Source organism: Onychomys torridus, chromosome 5 (genome assembly GCF_903995425.1).
Source record: "Onychomys torridus chromosome 5, mOncTor1.1, whole genome shotgun sequence".
Taxonomy (NCBI): Eukaryota; Metazoa; Chordata; class Mammalia; order Rodentia; family Cricetidae; genus Onychomys; species Onychomys torridus.
Genome location: NC_050447.1, coordinates 60,909,491 through 60,936,160, shown reverse-complemented (window position 1 = coordinate 60,936,160; position 26,670 = coordinate 60,909,491). Strand labels below are relative to the sequence as shown.

The 26,670-nt window shown below is 44.6% G+C and overlaps 1 protein-coding gene across 2 annotated transcripts in view; it reads right to left on the bottom strand.

The window, feature by feature from the left end:
- The window catches only part of LOC118584716 (phosphofructokinase, platelet), a 64,861-nt gene extending 38,569 nt beyond the window's left edge, over positions 1–26,292 (bottom strand). Inside the window, exons 1-3 of one of the 2 annotated variants that reach the window (XM_036188963.1) lie at positions 25,977–26,292; positions 13,080–13,153; positions 1,525–1,602 (exon numbers count right to left, since the gene is read on the bottom strand). In XM_036188963.1, the coding sequence (XP_036044856.1) occupies positions 1,525–1,602; positions 13,080–13,153; positions 25,977–26,091 (267 nt within the window). In that variant the 5' untranslated portion in view covers positions 26,092–26,292. The remainder of the gene's footprint in view (positions 1–1,524; positions 1,603–13,079; positions 13,154–25,976) is intronic. The other variant, XM_036188962.1, reaches the window with a different exon arrangement.
- Positions 26,293–26,670: the final 378 nt, after the last annotated feature.

Genomic DNA, 26,670 nt, shown 5'->3' with positions numbered 1-26,670 from the left:
GCGAGTCCCACGTCTCAAAAACAAACAAACAAAAAAAGTACTCAAGCCAGGAATGGTGGCACATGCCTTCAGTCACAGGACTCAGGAGGCAGAGGCAGGAGGATTTTTGAGATTTAGTACCGCCTGGTCTGCAGAGCAAGTTCTAGGACAGTCAAGACTACACAGAGAAACGCTGGCACCCAAATAACCAAAAACAAAGGACTCAAGATGAGTCAGAGATTAATCCTTAGATTTTAGAAGCTCAAGCCACAAATAAAGAGTTTTTTATAGTCTTTTCTTTGTACATCATCTCCATTTCTCAACTAATTTGGACCCTTTCTTAAGCCAAAATGTTCCAGGAATGGATGAGGTGTAAGTTCTCTGGACAGATTTCTTTTAAATTCAAAGCAGGCAACTGTTTTGCCTGAAGTAGCAATTACTTCTTCCTTGTGCACAACAGAGAAATTAGCTGTGTCTGCTTCAAGCTAGAGCAGGGATGAAGTGTCCCTGTTAAATCCACAGCCCTAGGGGCTGCCAGGCAGAATCTTTCCCCAGCTTTGTTTTGCTCAGTGCCAAGGGATAAGTAAAAACTCAGTGGGCACAGAGATTTGCCAATAAGCACATAGCAAACTGAAGTAACCTCTACATTCCTCTGCTCTTAAAAAAAATTGCCAGAAGTAGCACAATGAACAGTAGCTAAGGCTGAGGCATACAAGTCTGTATTGGAAAGCTACTTTTTGAGTTAAGGTCATGCTGATGTTTTTAAGACTTAATAAAAGGGCCTGGAGGATGACTCAGTGCTTAAGACTACTTGCTATGTAATTATGAGGACCAGAGTTCAGATTCCAGCCCCCACGTAACAGGCTGGGTCTTCCACAAATGGCTGAAACTCCAACTCCATGAGGTCCAACATCATTTTCTGGCTTTTCTGTGCACAGGTGCACACATATGCACATCTACTCACACAGGCTCACACATACACACATGAAATAAAAAAAATAGTAAGTGACCCAGATTGCAGATTGAATGTGAAGTACACCCACAGGCAGCTGTGGTTGAACCCTTAGTCCTCAAGTAATGATGTTTGGGAAGAATTGTGGCTGCTTTGAGACTGGGCTGAAGTCGAGGGGGTTGTTGGCGTGATCTTCAGTGGTGATAAGCACCTCAGCTTCTGGTCCCAGCTCTCTGTTTTTGAGCTGCTAAAGTGTGAGAAGCCATGAAGAATTACAAGCTCAGCCACAAGCTTCCTGCCACCACAGACTAAACTGCTGGGCTTCTCAACCACCTTGCTCTCCTGACATTGAGGACTATATCCACTGAACCATGAACCAAGTCAATCCTCCCTCACTTTTAGTCAGTCAGATATTTGTCAGAGACAAGAAAAACAGTAAGCAATGGGTGTTTTCTGTTCTCATAATTAGTTTAAAACAATAAACTAGCTGGGATGGAAACTCACTTTAGAACTTTCTGAAGCTTGAGCACAAAATGTTTCAAACTAAAATAATGACTTGAATATAGAGAAACAAAGAGCAACGTGGCACCTACCACTTGTAGAATGCTGGAGACACTCTCCCACGTGGCTTCCACAATATTGGAGCCTCCATCCACCATGCCTTGGTAACCCTGGACGAGAAAAAATAAACGCCTATTTAAAAAGGTGCTGGACTTTACATTAATAGAGCTGCAACTTATACAAACCAGAAACACAAACGGCAATGAATCTAGTTTTCCAAGTGACTCTTAAAAGATAGTGCAATGCAAGTGTTGGCTAAGAGTAGTGAACCATGATTAAAAAGCAAAGAAAAACTCTTCTTCCTAAATCCATTTCTACAAAGCCTGGAAGGGATGGAAATGAGCAAGTAGAACAGTGGCCATGGGAGGGGATATGAGTGGACCATGTATTAGATCCTAGTCCCCACTATGATGAAATGGATTCAACCTAGAATGACAGTGTCTTCCTCCAAATTCACAAGCTTCTGAGCCAGAAAGCAAACAGTGAAAGGCGCAGCCAGAGTGACAGCCACAACTCAGGAGCACTCTCAAAAGATAAGGACAAGGAGTCACACTCACTGGACTTTGACACAGTGGAACATGAGGACAAGGACGGGCCAAGCTCCCACACAAAGGCCCATTGCAATAAGGTCTGGCATTCAATGGTAGGGTGAAATAAGAGGTACACAGAGAGAAGGTGGTCATTGCTTGCACACTGAGGAAGAGGGCAAGCTGGAGGTCAAAAAGCATCCTGAGTGGACAGCCTTGTCTTGTTCCCAATTTTAGTGAAATTGTTTTGAGTCTCTCCATTTAATGTGTGTGTGTGTGTGTGTGTGTGTGTGTGTGTGTGTGTGTGTGTTTGTGTGTGTGGTTTTCGAGACAGGGTTTCTGTGTAGCTTTGTACCTTTCCTGGAACTCACTCTGTAGCCCAGGCTGGCCTTGAACTCAAGAGATAGGCCTGGCTCTGCCTCCTGAGTGCTGAGATTAAAGGCATGCACCACCACAGCCCAGCTTCTCCATTTAATTTGATGTTGGCTGTAGGCTTGATGTATATTGGCTTTATTATGTTTAGGTATGTCCCTTGTATCCCTGATCTCTCCAAGAGTTTTATCATAAAGGGATGTTGAATTTATCAAAGGCTTTTTCAGCATCTTGTGCGATGATCGTGTGTGTGTGTGTGTGTGTGTGTGTGTGTGTGTGTGTGTGTTGTGTGTGTGTGTTGTGTGTTGTGTGTGTGTGTGTGTGTGTGTGTGTGTGTGTGTGTTTATTTCAGTTTATTTCAACTGAAATAAGGTAGATTACATTTAAAGGTGGATTACATTGACTGATTTTCATGTTGGTCCATCCCTGCATCTATGGGATGAGGCCCTCTTGATCATGGTGGATGATCTTTTTGATACACTCCTGGATTTGGTTTGCAAGAAATTTTGCATCTATGTTCATAAGGAAATTGGTCTGTAATTCTCTTTCTTTGTTGAGTCTTTGTGTGGTCTGAGTATCAGGGTAATTGTGACCTCATAAAATGAATTTGGTAATGCTTCTCCTGGAATAGGTGGAGGACAAAAAGTGTCCTGAGATTGTCTCAGAGCTGGATTCAGGTAAACCTTTTATAGTATCACTGTCCACAGTATTCCTGCAGCATCCACACTCACAGACTGCTCTCCACTCAGCCACTACAGGCTGTTTTACTATTTAATTATGCCACACAGTGAACAGAAACGTTTTCTTTCCTCTTATTCTTTTAATTTAAATGTCCGATTTTGGCCTTGAATTTATTAGCAGTTGGGACTGGCCTCGAACTTCTGATGATTTCTGCCTCCAGCTCCCAAGTACTGGGGTTGGTTACAAGTATGCACTGCACTGACACACCCAGTTTTATTTGGAGTTTGAGACTGAATTCAGGGCTTCCTATGTGCTAGTCCAGCCCTAAATACTGAGTTGCTACTTTAAAATTTGTTTGTTTTTTACAAAGAATTTTGCTACTTAGAAAACAAGGACAACGCTCTACAAATCTTAATACATTTAAAGGTACTTGGCAATAATAATTTAAATATTTGGCATAGTCTAGATATGTATGATGAAGGAAGCAGTTTTAAAAAATGAGAAAAGAATGACTCAACTACTATCGCATTCAAAGCTTCCACTCCACTGTACACGTGGTAACTTGCTAGGAAATGACTCATTCTTTAGTTTGCAAAGTCACTGTGCTCACATCCTATCAGAAAAATTAACTGGCACCTGCAGCTTTAAGCTGCTTTTACTAAAAAGAAGAAATTATCAAATTAGGAGAACTAAGCTTCCTCTACGTTATTATTGTGTAGAAAGTGAGATCCTTTTTTTCCCCCTATTGAAACAGAAACTTATTTTAATGTAGCCAAACAATTTCCTAAAATTCCATTTTGTCCTCTGCCTTCAAAGCCAGTTTTATGACTCACCCAAGAAAAGCAAACCATTGAGCCTTTTAAAATCATAATAAGTTCTTAACCAAAGAAACTCTCCTGCAGAGGACAATCCTAAGAGACCCCTGGCTGGCTCTATCAGACCCAGCCTCCACCAGAATTTCTCTTTTCAGGCATTCACTCCCATGGAAACACAGGTCACAGGCTCTGATTTACACTGAACAGCGCCACACTGGTCATCAACTGATTCTGAAGGAATGCACTGCTGCTATATTTAGGCAACCTGGTGACCACTATGTTTAGTTGACTCCACTATAAACAATGTAAGATCCATTCCACTCATAGGTAGTTTTCAAAGTGATCTCTTTCTTTCTTTCTTTCTTTCTTTCTTTCTTTCTTTCTTTCTTTCTTTCCTTCTTTCTTTCTTTTTTTTCAAAATTAAAGGGCCATATGAAAAAATAACCATCTCATATTAAAATGGGCCTTTTCCTTTCTTAGACTTGTTGGATGGATCTATGGGCAGTTTCTACCCATCTGCAGGGTGCTGTCTCAATGTGAATTCCCAAATTTCTCTGCTAAAAAAAAAAAATGCCTAAGGGCAAGCATGTTGAGAGGCTCTGAATGGCTATCTAGTTTTATATTCATATATTTATATTAGTAAAAACCATTGATCAAAACTAGCTGCTGCTCACAAAAAAAGAGGCTACAAAAGTCCTCTATGTCCATGGTTTTCGCTGCCTTTCTTCCTTCTTTCCTTTTCGATTTTCAAGACAGGGTTTCTTTGTGTAGTCTTGGCTGTCACAGAACTAGCTCTGTAAACCAGACTGGCCTCGAACTCACAGAGATCCATCTGCCTCTGCCTCCCAAGTGCTGGGATTAAAGGTGTGTGCCACCACCACCCAGCATTTTTCTTTATTTTTAAGATTTTGTTCTATTTTTATTTGTGTGTGTGTGTGTGTGTGTGTGTGTGTGTTGTGTATATAGGTACTCTTAGAAGCAGAAGAGGGCATCAGATCCCCTGCAGCTGGAGTTAAAAACAGTTGTGAACCTACTGAAGTAAGTGCTAGGAACTGAACTGAAGCCCTCTGTAAGAGTAGCAAGCACCGTATGGGTTATTTTTATTTAAATATATATTAAATTTTAATTTTATAATTTTCCTCCTTCTCCTTCCTCCAACCCTTCCCATGCATCCCTCTATTTGTATGTGTGCATGTGTGTGCATGTCTATGAATGTATATGTTCCTAAATACATAAATATAACCTGCTCAGCCTCTACACTACTAGTGTGTTTATGATTTCAATAGACATGCTAACAAAAAAGAGAGAAATCTAATAGGGCCTCAACCCTACACAAAGAATTATAGGCAACCAAGGAATTCTGAGAGTAGAAGTCTTCCCCAGGGAAGAGCCTCCAAACTGGTTATCTAATACCATGTGGTCAGCCCTAAGATCAGATACATACAAGCAAGTACTGGGCCATCTCTCTAGCCCCACCCTTCTTTTTTCCCCTAGACAAGTTCTCACTCTGCAGTGCAGACTTGTCTGGAGGCTAAGTTAGCCTGGATTCAAGGGAGCTTCCTGACCTCGGATTCACTGGAATCCTGTTTCAGCTTCCTGACTTAGGATTCATGGGAATCCTCCTGTTCAGCTTCCTGACCTCAGATTCATGGGAATCCTCCTGTTTCAGCTTCCTGATTAATAGAATTACAGGCATGAACCACCATGCCAGCGTCACCAGTGATTTTTCAAATTCAGGCCCTTGGCTTGATTTTGCCCACACAAAGGGCCCATGCAGAACCTGAGAGTGTAGAGTGTTTCCTTCCCCGACCTGGAGGGTTCTGATAGTCCCTCTTCCAAGGCTCTGAACTAAAGCGAAGAACTTCACAGTTATCACATAAAAAATGTTCTCAGTGGCTTAGTTACTTCACGGAAAATTCCTATGGAGGAAGAAGTCATAGAACTTGTCCTTGGTAAGGCTGGGTCAGCTTGAAAGTAGGTTGGAACATAGCAAGCCATTGTATCGTCCTGTACTTGGAGCATGAGCAAACCGCTAATATACTGACTTGATTTATTTAGTTCTCTGGCATTATTAGATTTCTTTAAGCCAAAGCTAACAGTGCACAATTTCAGGAACACTGTAACCCTAACAGCCACAGCAGGAAGGAGGCAGTGGGAACTCACTCAGCCTCACTGTGGTTACCATGGTGACAGTGAAGATGAAAGCAGTGGGCAGAGTCCACTCTGTTGTAATTTGACAATGTTGTGTGTTTAGACTGTCCAAATCTGTGTCATGACAACGACGGCTGTAGGGATTATCAGGTCAGAAGGGGCATATAAATTTAGTGTAAGACCTAGCATAGTTTTAGCATTGAACAGAAAACAGTACTCACACCTGCAGTTATGTTCATTACCCAAGACATATCCTAGCCAGTTCCAGTAAGAAGGGCAGGCACTGACCATATGAGTTGGCCTTTTAGAAATCAGTGTAAGTTAACCTGTACACTTAAGAGTCACGCTTGTTAGTACAAGGGCTGGGTGGGCCTGACAGAGTGTGCTGGTGAACAGCCTACAGGAGACAGCATGTAGTGATGCCATACAGCTCTACCCTCAAATACCACTGCTCTTAGGTTTAGGCAGATTTAGTGCTTAACTAGTTTGGGTATTAAGGAAGTTCAAATGCATACAAATGGATATATAAAAAATCCTAGTGACATGCTTGAATGAAATGTGGACAGCATTGCTTGAATTTTGAACCACTGATGGGGGAAGGGAAAGCCTGCATCAGAATAGGAGGAGTGGCATTTAATGACAATGAACAACCCAGAGAAGTTGAAAAACATCAGAGCTGGTACCATGACCTATTGTCAAGTCCAAGGAATCTCACCAGCTGGCGTTGTCCATGCATTGCAAGAGCTTAAAGTATATTACCCAGATAAAGCATGAGACAAGGGCTCACAATCAGAATAAGAAGAGCAGAGACTAGACCAGGGTTTCATGGGGTTTTCTGTCACTGCTTAGCATCTCTCACTTTAAACATCAGGAGTTGGGAGTGCATTCTTTCGGGCAGTAAGAGTCAACATTCTTCTAGCAAAGGGAAGAAGAGTGGGGAGGAATATGGACCAGGAAGGAAAAAATGGTGACAATCCACTAGTTGGCATAAAATCTTTCCTTTCATTTCTTTGCCTTATATCTATTTTACTTTTTCCTTAGGGGACAGTCTCCTGAAGCCTAGACTGGCCTGGAACTTAGAGGATGCCCTTAGGCTCCTGCTATTCCTGCCTCCAGCTCCTGAGTGCCCGGATCACAGGAACTCTTCCTCCAAGTTTGCTGTGCTGGTGACCAAAGGCAAGGCTTCACACACTCTGCCACCTATGCCACATTCCTCAACCCCAAACCACCCTGCCTTCACTGGGGTAGTAAATCAGTCTCTAGAGCTCAATGCTGGAAACAAGAGAAGCCAAAATGACAGGCTAATCACTCAAGTTCAAGATGAGAAGCCAGTCTGGTGTGAACCATAAATAGACACATCAACTGGAGGTGACAAGGACAGCAGAGATCCTCAGGCCTCTGGAGCCACCAGGAAGATGACAAAGGTCACCATTTGGGTAGATCTGTGAGGATATGGCAGTATCAGCTCTCCTCTACCTTATTTCTTTACATCTAACACATTTAGAATTTGGAACAAAAATTTAGAATACCAAGATTAGCTGCCCAAAAGGTAAGAATTCTCCTGGCCATTGTTCACAGTATGGACTGAGAGATGAGCTTGGACATTTATAAATGGCTTCCCATGTACATTATCAAACTGTTAAATCCTTCATTTAAGACAAAAGACATTTAGGTTACCTTTTTGGTAAAGATCTCCAAGAATGATTCTTTAAAAATCTGCAGGAAACCTTCAACCATAAGATATTAAACCTACATAATAAACTAAAAGCAATGAGAAGCCTGTCTTCTTCAGGCATGATGCTCCCAGGTTAATTTTATTTTTTCCTATCCTGTGTTGGACCCACTTAATCTAGGGCAGCCTGCTCTGTACAGGATCTTTCCTATACAGTACTTTTTAGCCTTATCTTATCACTACTGAGGAGCTCTGGCCTTCTGTGGGCCATTAAGGAAAGAACCCAGCTTAAGAGCAATTAAAACAAATGGGGGAAAGAAAGTAATGAACAATCAGCTCATTACACAGGAAAAAACTGGGTTAACCCACCAACCCTTCCCATCTCCCCTGGGATGGAGCCCAAGGGCTCCACATGCATCACACGTAGGCCTGACCCAGATCTGCAGGCTTGCAAGTAGCAGCTAGACAAAACAGCTTAGCCCAAGCAGGCACCAGACTTTTGCCAGAAATACAAGAGTTTTCAGGTTCATACGTTCTCACATATTTTCAGAAGAAATGGGGGGAAGGGGAAAGAGGAACAAGAAGATGAGGATGAAGATGGAGGAGTAGAAGAGAGGAGGAACAGAAGAGAAGATGGTAAAGGAGGAGGAAGAAGAACCCATTACTTAATTCATACCATCCCCATTTAACTGTTCTAATCTGCTGGTAACATTGAAAGTTCTAGGCAAACTGAGAAACTGGAGTATACAAGAACAAACGTGTTAGGATGAATCACTAAATGACGCTTAAAAACATAATGCCAGGCACCTTTTAAATTTAAATCAAAAAGGTTGAGAATAATGAGAGGGACTGTGCCACCAGGGAACAGTGCCACCTGGGGACAGTCTTGACTGCCATGATTATGGGGAGGAGGCAGGATGCTTCTGAAAATTCTGTAATGGACAGGACACCCATTCCCCACCCCTAATATCCTATTCCAAACACTGCAGTGCTGAGTGAGATTAATAAAGAAGGCTCAATATTAGACAACTCATGGTTCCCAGAAAGTCCGGGAGTACATCAGTTCAGTCACATGCCTCAGTTCTGTGCCTGGCCACAAACCAATGGAGTCAAAGGCGAGCATGTCTTCTTATCCTGCAGCCAACCAGCAAACAGTGCCTTTGCGGTTAGTACTCACAACTCTTCCACACATTTTCCACCAGTGAGGGAGAGAGACAGAAGATTTCTGTTTTCTTCCTTCCCTCTCTATTTTTTTCCTCTTGACATCCCCCTCCCCCTCCCAGCCCCCACTCCCCGCATTCTTTTTCTTTTAGAGCATGATCTTGTATAGCCCAGGCTGGCCTGGAACTCACTAGGTAATCAAGGATGACTCTGAACTCCTGATGCTTTCCTGACTCCATCATACCCAGCACAAATATTACTCCCATGGGTCAAATGAGGACACAAGGTCAAAGGGTTATTCATCCAGGGGTTGGGGATTTAGCTCAGTGGTAGAGCGCTTGCCTAACAAGCACAAGGCCCTGGGTTCTGTCCTCAGCTCCAGCAAAAAAAAGAAAAAAGAAAAAAAAAAGGGGGTTATTCATCCATTCCCAGGCACCAGGCCACTTGCTAAAGATCCACAGTCCCATACCTAACCACAGGGAGAGATATGCTACGATTCTAAAGCTTTGCATTTTCAAAGGCTGTGTGGATATGACTGTAAATGTGAAATGAGGTAATTTGGAGCTCAGTGGAGGCCATCGCTGTAGGTATCAGTTTCTGCACAGAAAGGTACAGCCCCTCACACCTAGTAGACTGAGCCAGGATTATACTCAGGCTCATTCCAGGCCATCAGGGCTTTGCTGTCAAGCAAGGGAAGTAAAAGCTTACAGATTTCCTGGTCCTTTTTGGATTTTAAAATTACAGAAGCAGAAGTTTTACATCTAGAGTAGATGATGACATTTTCAATTGATTCAACTCAGGTAACTTACTGCTTCTGAAGAAAGAATCTTACACATGTGCCTAGTCCTACAGCAGCTTTGGTCTCTCTCTCATACTGAGGCTTCCAGCTCCTTAGAATGAACATCTACTCATTTCCCCCAACTCACCAGCCAGACGGAGCCTATGAGTATATGAGCCAATCTAATCAACCCTGTCTAATAATTACATATTGTTGGTTCTGTTCCTCTAGAGAACTCTAAAAACAACAGTGTGGAGAATAAATCTGGTTAACCTCAAATGAAAGATCAAAAGTTTTTCATTGTAGGCCCCTAAAATGTTCTCCCTATCAGCTCTTTAATTTTTAAATGTGCGGAGTCTGGTAGACACAGGTTTGGAGATAGCTAAATATCAGCAGAACCCAGACAGGCAATCACAAGACAGGATGAAAAAGAACAAAGTACAGACACACCAGACTCAGCAACTGCATACACGGAGCATCTGGAAAGCACGAACAGTTTACCAGTTTCTAGCAAAGGTTAAACCCTCACACAGGCAACACATCTTCCCCAACTAACAACATTCAAAACAGAGTTGGCACTCCATGGAATAGTGTGTTTCTCAACATTGTTTGACCTGACGTGGGGCCCACTGATTCTTCAAGATTGAGAGCTGCCTTGTCTGGTTTAAAAGGTGTCAGGCAGGATCCTGCTGTTACCATCTGGATGCCAGAACAATCCTCCCTCTTTAACAATGAGATCATCAAAAATGTCTTGAAACAATGGCAAATGTCTTTGGGTCTAAGTCACCCCCACTAGGCTTGGGGGTCACAGGGCTGAGCTCTCTCTGGCCTTGCAAAGGGCACAGAGAACAACCGTTTGTGGGAGGATTCAGTTTGACTAGGAAATAACGACATAACTTCCGTCCTAACCTCATACACCATCCAGAGCCACCAGAAAGATCAAAGCAGTGACTCATGGGGAACTTTCTACTTTCTCAGGTGCTCAGCTGCATGCAGCATGAGCAGAGGACACTAGCACTGTGGCCTGTGTGCAAATCACATGGGTTCCTGGGGGGACATTCTGTAGACTCTAAGTCGCTAGCAAATTTGAAACCACTGCTAATTTTAACAGGAAACCTCATCTGGCACTGCTCCAACCCCAAAGAGCTCATGAACACCACATTTGCTAATTAGGAACTGCTCTCAGGCCAGAATGCACAGTTCTCTCACAAGGCTTGAGGCAGGAGAGAGCAGCAGAGAAAGGTCAGGCGAAGGGGAGAGAACCTACCTCTGTGTTCACATGCAAGCTCTGAAATAGAGCAAAAAGAACAACACAAAAGTCCAGGTGAAATGTTACAGTGACACTGGAAGCTCTGTGGCCCAATGGGTAAGTCAATGGCCTCCTTCCAGAGACCCTTACACACCAAAGCAAACTCTAAGGGAGGGAGGGAGAAGAGGAAGAGGGTTCATGCTCTGTGTGGCAATGGATCCTAGTCTGCGTTTACACCTCACAGAGCAGAGCCAGCGATGGCAGCAGTCAGGTTCAGAGCCCAGGCATGGAAATTCACAAGGAGAATTTGACCTTCATGTGCTCCAAACAGTAAATGTTAAAATGCTCTGAACGAACTAAGGGTTAGAACCATGGTTTTCAAACTGCCCAAATGTAATAAGGAAATATCACACAACCACAGATTCTGAAAAGCAAATTAAAACACAAGAATCAGGAAAACCTTTCCCAAGCAAATGATAAACACATGAGCAAGGGAATACAGGGCCAACCATTTCACAAAAGGGAAAATGTTTTAGTAAGTACCAGTATGGTAGTTTGACCGTAAATGGCCCTCATAATCTCACAGGGAGTAGCACTATTAGGAGGTGTGGCCTAGAAGTAGAGCTGGCCTTGTTGAAGGGAGTGTGTTATTGTGGGGGTGGGCTTTGAGCACCCAAGATACTGCCCAGTGTCACAGTCTACTTCCTGTTGCCTACATATCAAGACATAGCCAGCATCATTCCTGCTGATGAAAATGGATGAACCCCTGAAAATGTAAGCCACCCTAATTAAATGTTTTTCTTTTATAAAAGTTGCCTTGATCATGGTGTCTCTTCACAGCAACAGAAACCCTAAGACAACCATCTAGCAGCATTCAGACACCTGTCTGCAGGGATCTGATGTAGCCATCTCTGTAGTGGTTGGGGTTGAGAGTTAGGGTCCGAGGGCTTTCAGAAAATGTTTCTTCAGGCAGAGGTATCCATCACAATGGTCATGACTTTTAACTGATTGGTGCCATTATCTGACTCAAAACACAAAACTTTAAATAGCAATGTAGACCTGGAAGTAGTGTTTAAGAAATGGAGAATAACCTGAATAGGCCAGTGACATAGGAATCTTACACATCAGCTTGATGTGACATCACCCCTAACCCCCAGATTCTAGGGCCATTCCCGTCTCTGCCTCCAACCGTGTCATAGGACTAATGGAATTACAGATGCATATGGCCACAGTGGCTTCTACAAGGCTTCTGTGGATTCAGTTGGGTCCTGATGCTTCCATAGAAAGTTCTTACCCCAAGAACCATCTCCTCAGCCCTGAAGTGATCATTTCAAAAACAATTCTTTTCCATTTTTAGCTACATTTTATGAACTTAAAAACAAAATGATTTTCCTTGTACTTCTGAAAATAAAGTGGCTCAGTATATACTGGTTGCTTCTTCACATAATACATATTTCCTAGGCTGCCAGGACCTCAACACACGAGACGGAGAACAGTTTCAGTTAGTTTACTTAGTGTTACCTAGTTTTAGTATAAGTTAGTACAGGAGATAGTGGATTTCATTATGGCATTTTCATCCACGTTTCTCCTCATTCATTCCCCTCCTCTCCCTCCTATTCTCTTACCCCCTCTTGCTATCCCCCTCCCAATATCTCCCCTCTGCCTTCAAGTCGGGGGGGGGGGGGGGGGGGGCATTGTATCGCCTTCTTTGCCCTCCCTCCTCTACCCCTTTAGATGTTTTCTTCCTGTCAGTCTCCTTTCTAGTTCTCTCTCTCTCCAGGCAAACTCATGACATCATTTTTATCTGTGCACTCACTAATAAAATTCCACTTAACCCTCATTTTCTTCACTGTGAAGTTAAGGCATGAGCAGACACCAGGAAGTGGCTTCAGCTTTCCCTTGAAGACAGAAAGCTCAGAGTGGCTTCTCTTTCCATTTCTCCCACTATTCTTTGACATCAGTTCACAGAGTTAACACATCCAGGATCATTAACCCAGTAATCAAGACCAGGAAGTTGATACCAGCATGACTTTTGTGCTGTCTTATCTCATTTTCTCCCTCACTTCTGGTGCTCAGCCAGGGTAGTCAGCAGGAGAGAGACCTGTGAGCTCAGGGCTCCGAGCCAGTGGGCAGCCCGAATTCCTGAGTCAGAGAAAGCACAAATGGGAAGCAAGCACTGACCTCATATACAAAGTACACTTTGGCCCCCACGTATATTCCCATGCGCACCACAGCACGGACAGCAGCGTTCATACCTGTGGAAGGAACAGGAGCAGTTGTCAATAGAGAGCTTGCCACTCGTCCACCAAGACCTGGGTAAACAGCATAACTGCCTGTGCTTCTGTTTCCTCATGAGACATGACTATGGCACAAACCTCAAGGATGAGTACAGTGAATCTAGAAAACAATTGGGAGTCAGGGTACCCACCACACTAGGGTTCATCTAAAGATGGGTTGACATTATGAAAGAGCCTAGGCTATTTTCAGTTCAGAATACCACTGCTCAACCTGCTGTGGATTTTCCTTTTTATGAGTCAAGCTTGAGGCTGAGTAGAACTTCCAACTCCTTAGCCTCCGGAGTGCTGGGATGGCAGATGCATGCTCTGCAATACAAAAGTTTAGGCAACTCCAGACCATCACTCAAGAAAACAGAGGGCAAGTATTGATAGCCAAATTCAAAGAAATTAATAGTGAAGGGGGCAATGGGTCTGTAGCTTGAGGAGAAGTTGAATAGTTATTTCATCCCTACCTAGCATGATTAGAAAAATAGGCAATAGTCTTAAACAAATCATGGCATTTTTGTTAGAAGAGAAGGTAAAACAAGCCAGCCTGGTAGGAATCTCCATACATCCTCAAGATAGACCAGGGACATTTTCCACACTTCTAGTAAGAGCAGCAGTTTCTGGAAGCTGAAAGCATGCTTTCTTAGCCTGCCAGTGGCATAACAGTTGAAGAATCTTGTACCATCTTAGCTCAGGATCTAAGGCCCAGCAGAAGAGAGAGGACAAGGAGGAAAGGCAGGGAGGATGTGGTCCTCAGCCTCAGAATGAAGAGCGACTGGGCTTTCAGCCAAGTTCCTCCCAGGCTGCCATTCTCTCCAAATCTCCCATCTTGTACCTTGAAATTTGGGGAAACAAATATCAAAAGTAGGCATGCTGGATGACAAGTGACATCCTTAAATAAGTAAGTACAAAAATAAAATGGGAGCTGGGGCAAAGGCCCATCCATAAAGTGCTTGCTACATAAGCATGGGGACCTGAGTTCTGATCCCTGCCATCCACCTAAAAAGCCAACCACGGCCGTGTTCTTGTATTCCTGAAGAGGGGCAGACAGGAGGATTGCTGTAACTTGGGGGCTAGCTATCCTGTCCAAGTCTCAAAAACAGGGTGGAGAACAATTAAGGAAGGCACTTGACCTCTGGCCTCCATAGAAATAGGTGCATGCCCACACAAATATGCACACATTTTCCTCATTTTCATTTCTGTAAATCTCTTAGAGGTATACACATGCCTTTATCACGTAAACCCATAGTCTCAATTGTACTTTCCACTGAAAACATATTTTGGAAGCTAAAAACTCTATTTGAGTAGTCCCCTTTGGCATAATAGCTAAAGAATCTCGTATCATTGATTTTAGCTCATGATTACATGTAAGGCAACAACCATGTAAGACCCCACCCCTTAGAATACTTGGTAAGGCACTCAACTGCTGTGTCCTACAGAGTCTCACCCTTGTTCTTGGACTCAACAATGTTTGAAGAGCTTTCTGCCAAGAGAAGGACTGTTTTTTTTGCTCAGACATACATACATATGCCAAGCTCCTCCTCTGAAAGGACCTATGAGAAGGAAAACAAAACTAGCCTGGGGAAGGAGAGGACACTGACCCTGAGGACTCTCCTTCTGGTTGGTGACAGTGTGACATCTGCCAGAACTTCGGCATCATCCCCACCCATACTCTGCCCCCAGCAGCCTTTCTTTAGCTTCCTAGTTCTGGGTCTCCAGTCTCCCCCTCTCCCTGCCAGACAGAGCTGCCTGCCCCTCTGTATTCACAGCTATGTGCTACAGCCTCACAGCTATGTGCTACAGCCTCACAGCTATGTGCTACAGCCTCACAGCTATGTGCTACAGCCTCACAGTTATGTGCTACAACCTCACAGCTATGTGCTATAGCCGCAGGCATCTCTCCAAGGGAAAGGTGAGCTATGTGTTGGCCCTTACATTTTAGCTGTGTGGATAAAGTGGATAAAAGCAGCACTCCGTGGCTCCGGCAGAATGGCTGTGCTTTTGGGCTCTGTGCTCCAGCTGAAATCACTTAATCAACGACTAGGTAGGTACCTGAACTGTACAAACCCTGGGAAATGGGTTGATGCAACCCCCCAAGGAATGATGATGCCCTGGACCCTTTTGCTCCTCTCCTGTCTTAAGATCTCATTTCCACAAGTTTTTTGGCAGAAACATCATCTCATGAACAACCTTGGGGGTTCAAATTTGTGTTTGTAGAAGAAGAGTCAGGGTCTCTCTGTTTCTCTCCCTTTCTTTCTCCCTCTTTCTCTCCCAATAAAGCTCTAGAAAGGTTTAAAAAAAAAAAAGAGGCAGAAGGAATGGGGTGCCGAAAGCTGAGAGTGATAAGCAAAGGAGAGAGCTGTAGAGAGGGTGACAGGAGTCAGCTATACTCCAGGGATAAATAGAAAGAAACGTGAAACCACTTCCCAGTGTGGAGATTATACTGATGACCTCTAGCTCACCAGGAAGGAGGCGTGATTGCACTCCAGCAGTTGACCCCAGGCCCAAGGTGGGCTCCTAAGACTGGGAATTCTATAGGCTGTAGGCTGCCTCCCGAGCTTCCAGGTGTAACCAGAGTTCGCATTTCCCCCATGCTCAGAATGCTTTAAGAGGCACCGCCCTAAGTCCTGGAGGCTTACACCCACTTGCAAATTAGTCCTTAGCAGTTAAACCCTAGGGGTCCACCCCCTAAAGGCAGCACTTTACTCCCCAAACAGTACAAGTGCTCCGACAAGGACTGAAATCTCCTAGGAAAGCCTGCAGAAATCTGGATATCTCTCGGCGGGGCAGGAGAAAGCTGGGGCTCTGAAGGGTACTGACCAGCAGAGGTAACAGACTTAAATGAGAAACTGCGACTTAAGCAAGGTAAGTTCCTAAAACTGCCTACAGGGGCAGATTCCTATCTAACTGCTACAGAGGTTTTAGGCTCTGCGTTTGAAATGAATGCAAAATGCTTTTGAAGGAGTGAGATGAACCCCAGGAAGGTTCTGGAAGAGGTGAACAGGGATCGAGGAGGAAACAAAGAAGCCAATATGTAGACATGTATCCTTGCAATTCAGGGTTTATAGTCTCCTGGGTGAACATCTGTTTCATCATTTTGCTTAGAGCTGTCCTTGTCCTTGGCCACCTGGTCATTTGGGACAAAGAGTAGATTCAAGAGTGTCCACTCACACTCAACCTACTGTTTTTCCCAGAACAGTTACAGCATAGTGTTCATTCACTCGTTTGTTTAGGTTTTATAGTCTGACCTGGGGCTCAAAACAATCTTCTTGAGTGTTTCCATGGGGGAAATGTCATCTTCCTACTAAGCAATAATCTTAGTGTTTTGGAAAGAAATCTAAATCGCAGCCCAGTCCTCCCTGAAGGTTTGGAACAGGAATAAAGGTAATCTAAGGAGACATTGGCGTCCCTCTCATTGTCTGTCAGACTACTAAAACAATGGACCCCAAGGAACTGGAATTTCCCCAGGAGTCTCATGCTGGGAGAAAAAAAAGGTTGGCACTTGGCACCAGCCATAGTGGAGCTTTCTCTCAAAAGAAGGTGCATATACTTCTACTAAATTGTCAGAACACCTTGCAAGGAGCTGGGCTTAGTGGTACACGCCTTTAATATTTTGGAAGCTATAGACTCAATATGAGTAGTCCCCTTTGGTACAGTAGCTAAACAATCTTGTATCATTGATTTTAGCTCATAATTACATGTAAGGCAACAACCATGTAAGACCCCACCCCTTAGAATACTTGGTAAGGCACTCAACTGCTACAGAGAGTCTCATCCTTGTTCTTGGACTCAGCAATGGGAAGCACAGGCAGGTGGATCTTTGTGAGTTTGAGTTCAAGCCTATCCTGGTCTACAAAACAAGTTCCAGGACAGCAGAGAAACCCTGTCTCAAAAAAAAAAAAAAAATCTTTAAAAATAAAATAAAGTAAAATAAAATAAACACCTTGCCGGACAGACTGTAGGCTAGACAGTGGTAAGCCACTCATGGGCATGACCACGCTACTTATGCAAACTTCTTGTCTTCAAATCAAGCTAAACCTGGGAGATTTCAGGACTTGGAAGGTAGACTTGGGGTGAGGTTGGGCAGTCTATGAACTTCTTCATTTCTCTTCTTGGATGTGATCAATCTGAATATATCCCCTTTTTTCTGTTTTTCACTATTACTTTGCATGTTTCATTGACATATTGAGGACTGGTGGTAGAGACTGGTTTGTCAGCCCTGCACTGACCTGAACAACTTCTCACAGAGCTGAAACTAATTTAAAATGGAGACAACGATGGTGCTGTTAGACGGGAAATGTGTATTGAACCGAGATGCAATGGGAAGGACGGCCATGTCGCAGACAGCTTCTCACTAATGGACAGTGGAGGCGAAATGGCAGCCAGCTCACTTCTTTGAGGCCAGAGTCTTTCATTCAAAAGCCATGTAAGGAAACATTAGGTAAATCTTTATTTTCCAGCTGCTGTGAGGCAAACGACACCATGGCAAAGGCTGGCTTTGAAATTCTACTCGGGCAACACTTAAACTTTGAGTCATAGGAAAGATACTTAGATGAAAGAGCTAATCACCCTCTTTCGGCCGCTGCACATGATCTATGGGTACCTAGCAACAAGCTCATGTACCATATAGTACAAATATTAGATACCAACTAATAAAATTAATTAAGAATAAGAAAAACATCTGTCTAATAGAATCCTATTACTACTTGGGTTCATCTTTCCACCATTTTTGAGATCTGAAGAGTGCACCAACCTCCTAGCTCAATCTTTGACAGCACATTTCTGTTCCTCAGTATATACAACCATTCTCTTATTAATTTCCACAGCTAACTTCCTCTGGGAAAAAGAAAGCCAAGTGGCTCAAGGGGGCCACTAGTTTGTCAAAGAAATGAATGTGAGTGGCTGGAGAGATGGTACAGTGGTGAAGAACAAGCATCAATCCACTCTTCCAGAAGATCTGTGTTTAGTCCCCAGTACCCATGGAATGTGCCTCACAACCACCTGTAATTCTAGCTCGGGGAATCCTACACCCTCTTCTCGCTTCTGCAGGACACACACGTGGCATTCATTCACGTAGACAAACACATATACAGAAAGAAAACAGAAAAGATCTTTTTAAAAGATGAAACATGCTCTATATTATTCTTGCTACTGTAGTTAGTCATTAAGCTTTGTCTCTAAATGATGTTGATAGGGAAGGGGTGTGGATGAAAGGACAGAACCCAGGAAAAGCCTGGCTCCCTCAGTTATCAAGTTGGGAGCCACCTTGGCCCCAGGTCCAAGAGTCAACAACATCAGAAGGGTGCAGATAAATCTCTAAGTATGTCTTCATCTGCCTAGCCATCACATACACCCCATATCTGTGGACTGAGTGTCTGCTCTCTGCCAGGGGCTGTTGGGAGACTTTGCTGATGTAACAGCGGGGGACCATGGCCCTCTGGAGCTGAGTGCAGCCAGAAGAAGGCAAAGAGCAGTAACGTAAGTACCAAGGGTGCCCACCAATAGGATCTGGGAATTCAGCTAGTGGAGGACCATCTGGGGACCCTGAATTTGGCCTGCCATAGGAGTAAAGGAATGAATGAGGGGCCGAGAAGATGGCTCTGTGATAAAGGATGGATGCCTACGCAAAGCCAGTGCCAGGAGGAGTGGCCCATGAAAACAGACAGAGCCTGGGGTGGCTTGGAGGGCACTTGTGGGTTAGCCGGCCTAGCTGCAACAGTGAGCTCCAGGTTCATAGGAAACAAGAGTGTCTTAGAGTGAGCCGGGTGGTGGTGGCAGCGGCGGCGCACACCTTTAATCCCAACACTCAGGAGGCAGAGGCAGGCGGATCTCTGTGAGTGCGAGGCCAGCCTGGGCTACAGAGTGAGTTCCAGGAAAGGCGCAAAGCTACACAGAGAAACTCTATCTCGAAAAACGTTTAAAAAAAAAAAGTGGAGAACTGATTGGATAAGATCTCTGATGTCCATCCTTGTCCTCCACAGGTTTCCATGCAAGCAAGGGTACCCACACATGAATGCCTACACAGAGAAAGACACACACACACACACACACACACACACACACACACACACGAACTACCACTAAGGAGAAAAAAAGTCAAGCAGAGCAGTATGGGAGACTGGGAGTGTGGAGGATTCAGTAAGCACTATATGGTTAACCAAGAAGGTTACTGAAGAGCAGTGTGACAAAGAAACTGAAGTGGAAAAAGTTAGCCAGACAGACAGCTGGAAAATACTGCAGGCCCTGAAACCAGAGGGTTCAGAGAGTGAGGAGTCCCCAGCAAACACCAAGACCACTGTCATCTGATCCCTGCTTATACTCCTAGCTTCCATACAAGTAGAGTTCTCCTTAAAAATAAATTATTTTCCAATTTCACGTGTGTGCGCATGTATGCATGTTTTCCTTAAATCAAAGTTCCTCACCCATTATACTCTTGTCTTCCCTCTCTCACCAAATCCTCTCTTCCCAAATGCCTTTCCCTACTTTTCATGTCTTTGTGTATTGTGTGATAAACTGAATTAGAGCTCTCTGCAGGAACAGGGATGGATGGGTACTTGGTTGTAAGGTCAAGTGGCTGTATCACTGAGGAATATGATTCCCCCTACCCGCCCCCTGCACACTTTCATTGCCTAGAACTCCTCTGTGAGTTGGGAGTCTCCTGAGTCACACTCCCATTGAGGATGGAATACTGATGGGCCCACTCCTGGGCAGGTCTTGTGCAGGTCACCACTGGTGTCACAGGCACACGCACAACAGCCACGTCATGACATCATGACCCTCCCATCTCCATTTTTCACAGTCTCTCCTTTTCCTTGAGGAACAGGTGCCCCAATTCTAGGTAGACTCTTTTAAATGAAGGTAATGACACACCATCATGGATCTCTGACCATACTCTTCATCAGGGTAGCTTCTGGTCACATGTGTCTTGCCCAAATTTAAGTGTTATAATAGCAGTACATACAGATTCCGGTTTTAATTCAGAAAAGAAAGTCTTGTATAGCCAATATGATCATAATGTTGCAGAATCCTGATTACACATATAATTATTTCACCTCTTTCTGTTACTTGCATTCATGTGGCTACTATATCAATAATGACCTGTAAAATACAAGCCGCCAATGCAAACCTTATTCTTAATGGACAGAGATGCTCTTAAAATCTAATCATTAATGTGTGAAATACTATACATAGCCTGCTGCATAACTAGGTCCTTATTAAACACTGATGAATGTTCTAGACCATGAGCTGATAGGACCTACTTCCTATGGATAATTTTTCACGGACTTATTTTTTTTTCCCTATTTGTTTATTTATTAGTTGCTGTTACAAGCAGCATTGAAAATACATCCTCACAAGCCTTCCTACCCCTACCTTTTTCATTTATCATCTTTATTGTTTTGGCAGATGAGCTCTTGTCTATCTTGTGCCCCCACCTGCTCAAAAGCCCTTCTGTTTCTTCCTAGGCTGTGTCCACAGTAGCATCCAGTCAGTCACATGACCTGCTCCACTTCCTCAAGCCTCCATCTGTGTGACTTGCTCCTGTTTCTTCTGAGTCACTAAACTCCAGGTCTCTGCCTCTCCATTCTATAAAATGACCTTTACACCTTACAGGTGGCTGTAAGCACAGTGAGGATGGACAAGATAGTGAATGGGTCCTTTGGGGGCAGTGCTGTTAGAAGCCCAGAAGTCCACCCCTTCCTCTTTGGCTCTGTGTCCTCCCGTTGCCTGACTATGTTAGGAGATAAGAGGAATGGGACAGGGATACGGGGGGGGGGGGGGGGGGGGGGGTGGAGATATCGGACATTCTGACTCCTTCACTCGTGTTGCTGTTCTAGTAGAGAAGACAGGGCCCACAGATAAGTCTGAGTCCAGGAAGACCGTCCTGCCAAGTTGTAAAGTTTCATCCATCTAGACAGGCACAGTACTGTAATTCCAAACAAAATACAAGGTGGCAAAGCCCGGTTGCGAGGAAGAATCCAGCCTCCACAGAGGGACTTGGCAACAAATAAAAATCTAAGACTAGCCAAAGCTTGTTGAAGAGTATACTGAAAAGGTGACTCAGCTTTTTGCGGAGTACAGCCGCCTGCTCCTCATCCCTGAGCACTCAACATCGTGTGGTGACTGTAATAGCAAAAGAATGCAGTTTTGTATTCTGACATCTGTCTGCAACATGTGGTGACCTTATCTTTGTATTTCTAATTCTCATGGCTTTTGACAGCAAATCAATAGATCAAATCTTAAACAGCTTCAGGTTTCCTGGATAAAAGCCTTCTTCACAACCAAAAGCTCTGAGTTCACTGTAAGCAGAGGAAAACATGCCTCAGGTTTTCATCTTCTTGACTTACTTACTCTGGAAAGGCAACAAAACAGCTTCCAAAAGTCATAGGAACACACATCACACAAAATACCTGCCTCAAAAAATGATGCTCTGGGGCTTGGGAAGCAACTTCATTGTAGACCACTTACCTGGCATATGCAAAGCTCTGGTTTGATCCCCAGCACCAAGAAAATAAACAAAGAGACACTACACAGTCATACAAAGCCCCTACTTTGTGTATGTGATGGACTTGTCCTTATTTTTGCTCAAATAATTATTTTAACCTAGAAACATGCACTCAAAGAACAGACAGGTATTCTTAAGATAGTAAGCACATATGCTTTTGTGCTTTGCTCATGCACACACTCGTACACGTGTGTACACACACACACACACACACAAGTCTATTGTTCACAAAGTCTTTGTTGCATATACTGGCATTCCATACAAACACAGCTATGAGTAATGAAGGGGCTCATCTGGGTGTTCAATGAATGTAGACTTGCTTTTTTTTTCCCCCTGGGAATTGATCCTTTCAGAAATCAATTGAAGGACTCAGAAGTACATCTATAAAAATGACAAAAGTTTTATACAACCTTGCACATTCTCCCAATGCCTTAAAGGATCTCTGCATTAATGTATCACAGCTAGTACAATGCAAATAGAATGCAAATGGTTATTATGCTATATTGATTAGGGGGTAATGATAATGAAACATAGTCGCAGGTATTACTTTAGTACATGCTACATTTTATGTTGAAGCCATGTTTGACAGCATTTGCAAATGTGAAATCCACAAATACAGAGGGCAGAGTGAATGTATACAATAGAGGAACCAAATCAGCACTTGGGTCAGGTCTGTGGGCACCTCTAGCTTCTAATTGTAATTTTAAAGTTCTTATAATTATTAGTTGGTACCTATTGCTCAAAGGCTGAAAGAGCAATTTTGATTAGTGAGGGTTTAATTCACCCAAAACAAGTCACATTTACTCCCTGTCACTTTCACTGGTGATTCTAGGTGGAAGACAGTCAACAAATATCACAATGCTTGCTGCTCGACAATCCTGATGGTGTGGCCATAGTTCCAACGGGAACTCTGTCAACAGCACATTGCATCTGCATCCATCTACAGCCATAAGTCTTGGCTCTGACACTCAGTTCTGTGAACTTCAGAAAACCAGTTCATCTTAAACTTCATTGGCTTATGCATCAGATGGAGGTAACTTGACATCCAGAGTAAATTCAGCCTACCACATAACAAGCAGTCTTTAATGGCTAGTTATTTCCACAGAGCCTAGAGAGAGTCATATAGAATCTAAGTAAGTGTTTTGTAAATACTGTATTAATGTTGATGACTCCATAGACAATAAAACAACTGAGCCTATCCTAAATATGTACCATGGATTCTGACTAATCTGAATGCCACCATACACCAGATATACAGAGGCCACAATCTAATTTTTTAAATTATTATATTAATGTATTTATTTATATGTGTATGTGGGGAGGGGTGTGATGGGCCATGGTGCACACAAGGAAGTCAGAGGACAACTTGCAGGAGTCCGTTTTCTCCTTCCACCACGGGAGAATCAAGGATTGAACTCACCAGACTTGGTAAAAAGCATGTTTACCCACTGAGGCATCTCAGCAACCTACCACAGTGTATCTAAAATCATTAATCATTTTTGTACAGGATGCAATACTGCCTCAAGGTACTTAGTCATAGTAAACTTGCCTGTCTAGCAATGTGGAGTTCATTTTAGGCTACAGTGAAATTAATGGTGACTTTTCAGTTTTATTTTATAATGATACAATATAAATTCCTTTGGAAAAAGAAAGCCTTCTGCTGCCTTTGTATTGAGTGTTATGCTGTACAGTTTAAGTCACCTTGCTGTTACTATTACTACAAAAAAAAAGGGCGTTTACCTCCTCTGCTAACAAAGATGTCCAAAGAGAATCCGTATACTTTTGAGAAAGCTGGGCTCCATTCACTTTGGAGCAATAACTCAACCAGTCTTACGGAGAAAGATGCCATGAAGACAAGGTTCAGTAAGGAGAATTTGGGGATGAGATTTCATAAAGCATCATTTAAATCCTGTTACCACCAGGTATAAGCCTCATGGCCTTGCCTAAGTTACTTATCTCTTGTGAGTCTTTTTCCCCACCTCCAAAATGAAGAACTCAGTATCTTGAAGTCATGTCATTAGGCATAGAGATGATAATTGCAAGACTTCGGCATAAGATGTGTAGAATATGTACTATACTAAATATGGCCATTTCAGCATAAAACTATACTATTATTCCATCAGTGTAAGATTTGGCTATGAACCTCTGGCTATGAACAAACCCCTCTCTCAAGGAAAAATCAGGTATTGATGAAATCAAGACAAAATAGTGAAAGAATGGGGTATAATAACCACTTTCTTCTGTCCCAGGAGAAACACTGCTAAGTCCAGGTTCTGTAAGCATCTCGAAAGAATTTTGCAGGGAAAAAAAAAACACCAAAACACAACAACATGCACCCCTCAAACAGGTCCAATATAGTATGACAACAAAACATGACTGTTTACACAAGTTCTAAGAAAAACCAGGCAGAGTGCCCATACAACTGGCTTTGACTTTCTTCCCAAGGAACAGCTCAGGTATGACAATATGGATGCCCCTTATTAATACTTAAAATACTTCCTACTTTGCCTTAGCATGGTTCTGTGTAAGGATGCAAGACTTTAGAAGTCCTCCCATTTTGGTGTCCTAGTACAGGCTCCTGACTGCCCCATAGCTGGGTATCTTCAGGCATTTAAATTTGGGTAACTCTGGTGATGTTATCTCACATTCCACTTTGCTGTTTTTCCAGCCTCCGGTGTATCACTGCAGTCTCTCTCTGGGAAACTAGGTCTCCATGAAGTCATTTGTACTGAGGATCCCCTTACTAAAATACTAGTACTGCTTTCAGGAGAGGAAGGAGGGCCTGTTGCAGTGCTAGGGTGTCTGATGTTGCCATTGGCGCCTTTAAGATAATGGGAGGGAAAACACTGGGGACCCCTCACTGGGAAGACGCTGTTTCCGGTGTCTGTGAGCCCGACTCGCCTTGGATGCTACACTAATTCGAGCCGGTACGGGAGACCTAAAGCACACCGGAGGCGACGGGCCCAGCATCACGTAGGCTCCCACGCCGGGCGGGGCGTTGCCCTAAGCCCCAACCTGCGGCACGAAGACGGCCCCGCCCCGCTCAAGGGCGAAGTGAAGGTCATCTGTAGGGTGGGCGGAAGGCTAGGACACCGGCCTCCAACCCTAAGCCACCCCTCTTGTGCTGGCTTAGAAGGAAGGAAAACAAAACGTGACATTTGGACTCCTCTAAGGCAGAGGGAAGAACGGAAAAGCAAAAGCAAAACCCAGCTCCGGGAAGTGTCTGCAGCCGGCAGACCTCAAGGCTTGAAGAGCATGAACGCTAATGGAAATGTAGGTCTAGCTTCTAATTCTAATCAAGGAATTAGCATTGGAAACACCACTATCTGGGAACCCCAGTACCCCCACGTGTACCCAGGGCGAGGGGCCAGGGGCGTGATGTGGTCACCCCCATCGCTTTTACAGTTTAAATATTCTCTTAGTTTATCCAGTCCAAACATCTAAAATCAACCTCGCCATTGGTAGAAAAGGGAAGACTGCAGCCGGTGCTTGAGTGAGTGCCGTGACGTCCAGGAGTCCCGACTTCCTGGTCTTTCCTGTCCTGGGGAGACTGGCGGGGAGGGCCTAGTGACCCATTTTAGTTTTCAGTTTTGTCACGAGCAAGAAGGCAACAGAAAACCTTTTAAAAGATCCCCCTAGTGAAAACACGAGGGGCTGCCTGACCGTCAACGCCACGCCCGGAGAGACCCCTACGCGCTCCCAGCCGCGCTTCCCGCAATGCAGCAGCGGGGACGTAGCCTGAGCTGCGTGGGAGGCGGGACTGGACAGGAGGCGCTGCGGGGACCCCGATGTTTTTTCTACGATGCCCAGGGACTGGGGTGGGGCGAGTTCCTTGGCATCCGAGTAGTCGCCCTGTACCTAATTTCAGGAAAGAACGCCTGGCTCTATCATATGACTCAGACACTAGACGACCCCATGGCTAGCTCAATCAATAAACCTGGGGAAGGAAAAAGTATTCATCTTAAAAGGAGAAAAAAAATTATTCATTTTGCCAATGAAGGATCCCACAACCATATCCCTCATCCTCTACACCTCACCCGGCAATGGGGCTCCACTTTCTAAGGTCGCTTTTCACACACCCTAGTCCTTTCTAGTTTAGGGCTGGCTCTTCCTGCTCTGGGCCACCGGTTCGCCTCAGCTCATCCGTCATTTTCACTCTTTTTCTCATCATTTCTCCCAGATCCACATCACTCAACGTTTCTCCCAAGCTCTCCCTCCCTATCATCCCACCCCGGTTATCCTCCCCTCTAGCCCGGGACCAAGAGGCAGGCTAGAGAGGCGGTAGGAGCGCACCTTGGGCATCCCCGCCGCTGGTCAGGACACCGATGGCTTTGCCATCCCCAGAGAGGTGCTCCAGGTACCTCGGTAGGGAGGCGCTGGAGCTCGAGGGCTCATTTCCTTTGCTCATGGCCAGGAGGTCGAGAAATGCCGGACAGCTCCGGCTCCGGTACTCAGGAAACAGTGAAGACCTGGCCCACGCGCGCCAGCCTTGGAACCGCTGCCCCGCCTGCGCCCGCAGGAGCCGCCCACGCCCCGCCCGAGGACCAATGGGCGGGGGCGGGGGGCGGGGCTCTCTCAAGGGCGGGGCCTGTCGGGTCTAGGACTCCTACAAGCTGCAGGGACGGCGAGGAGGATAGGGTGGAACCGCGTAGTGTTGGAGATGCGACGCCGCCAGCCCTGAGAGGTGGAGTCGGATGTGTGGTGCCATCTCTAAAGAGGGATGGAGGGATCATCGCCCGGTATGGAGCTATAAGTGGATGGCAGCGCAGCTGTGGGGATGATTCTGCAAGTGGGCGCCAAGCGGGCAGGCCCACCACGTGGGCGCTGAGGCTCGTGGTGGGCCCATCACCCAACGTGCTCTAGCTGTTAGGGTGGCGGTTGAGGAAGCCCAGAGCTCTGTGCAAAAGCAGACTCACGCGCCTTGCTTTCAGCCAGATTCTTTCCTGGCCTGATAATTGGAAGAGTAGGGCGCTCCAGCCTTTTTGTT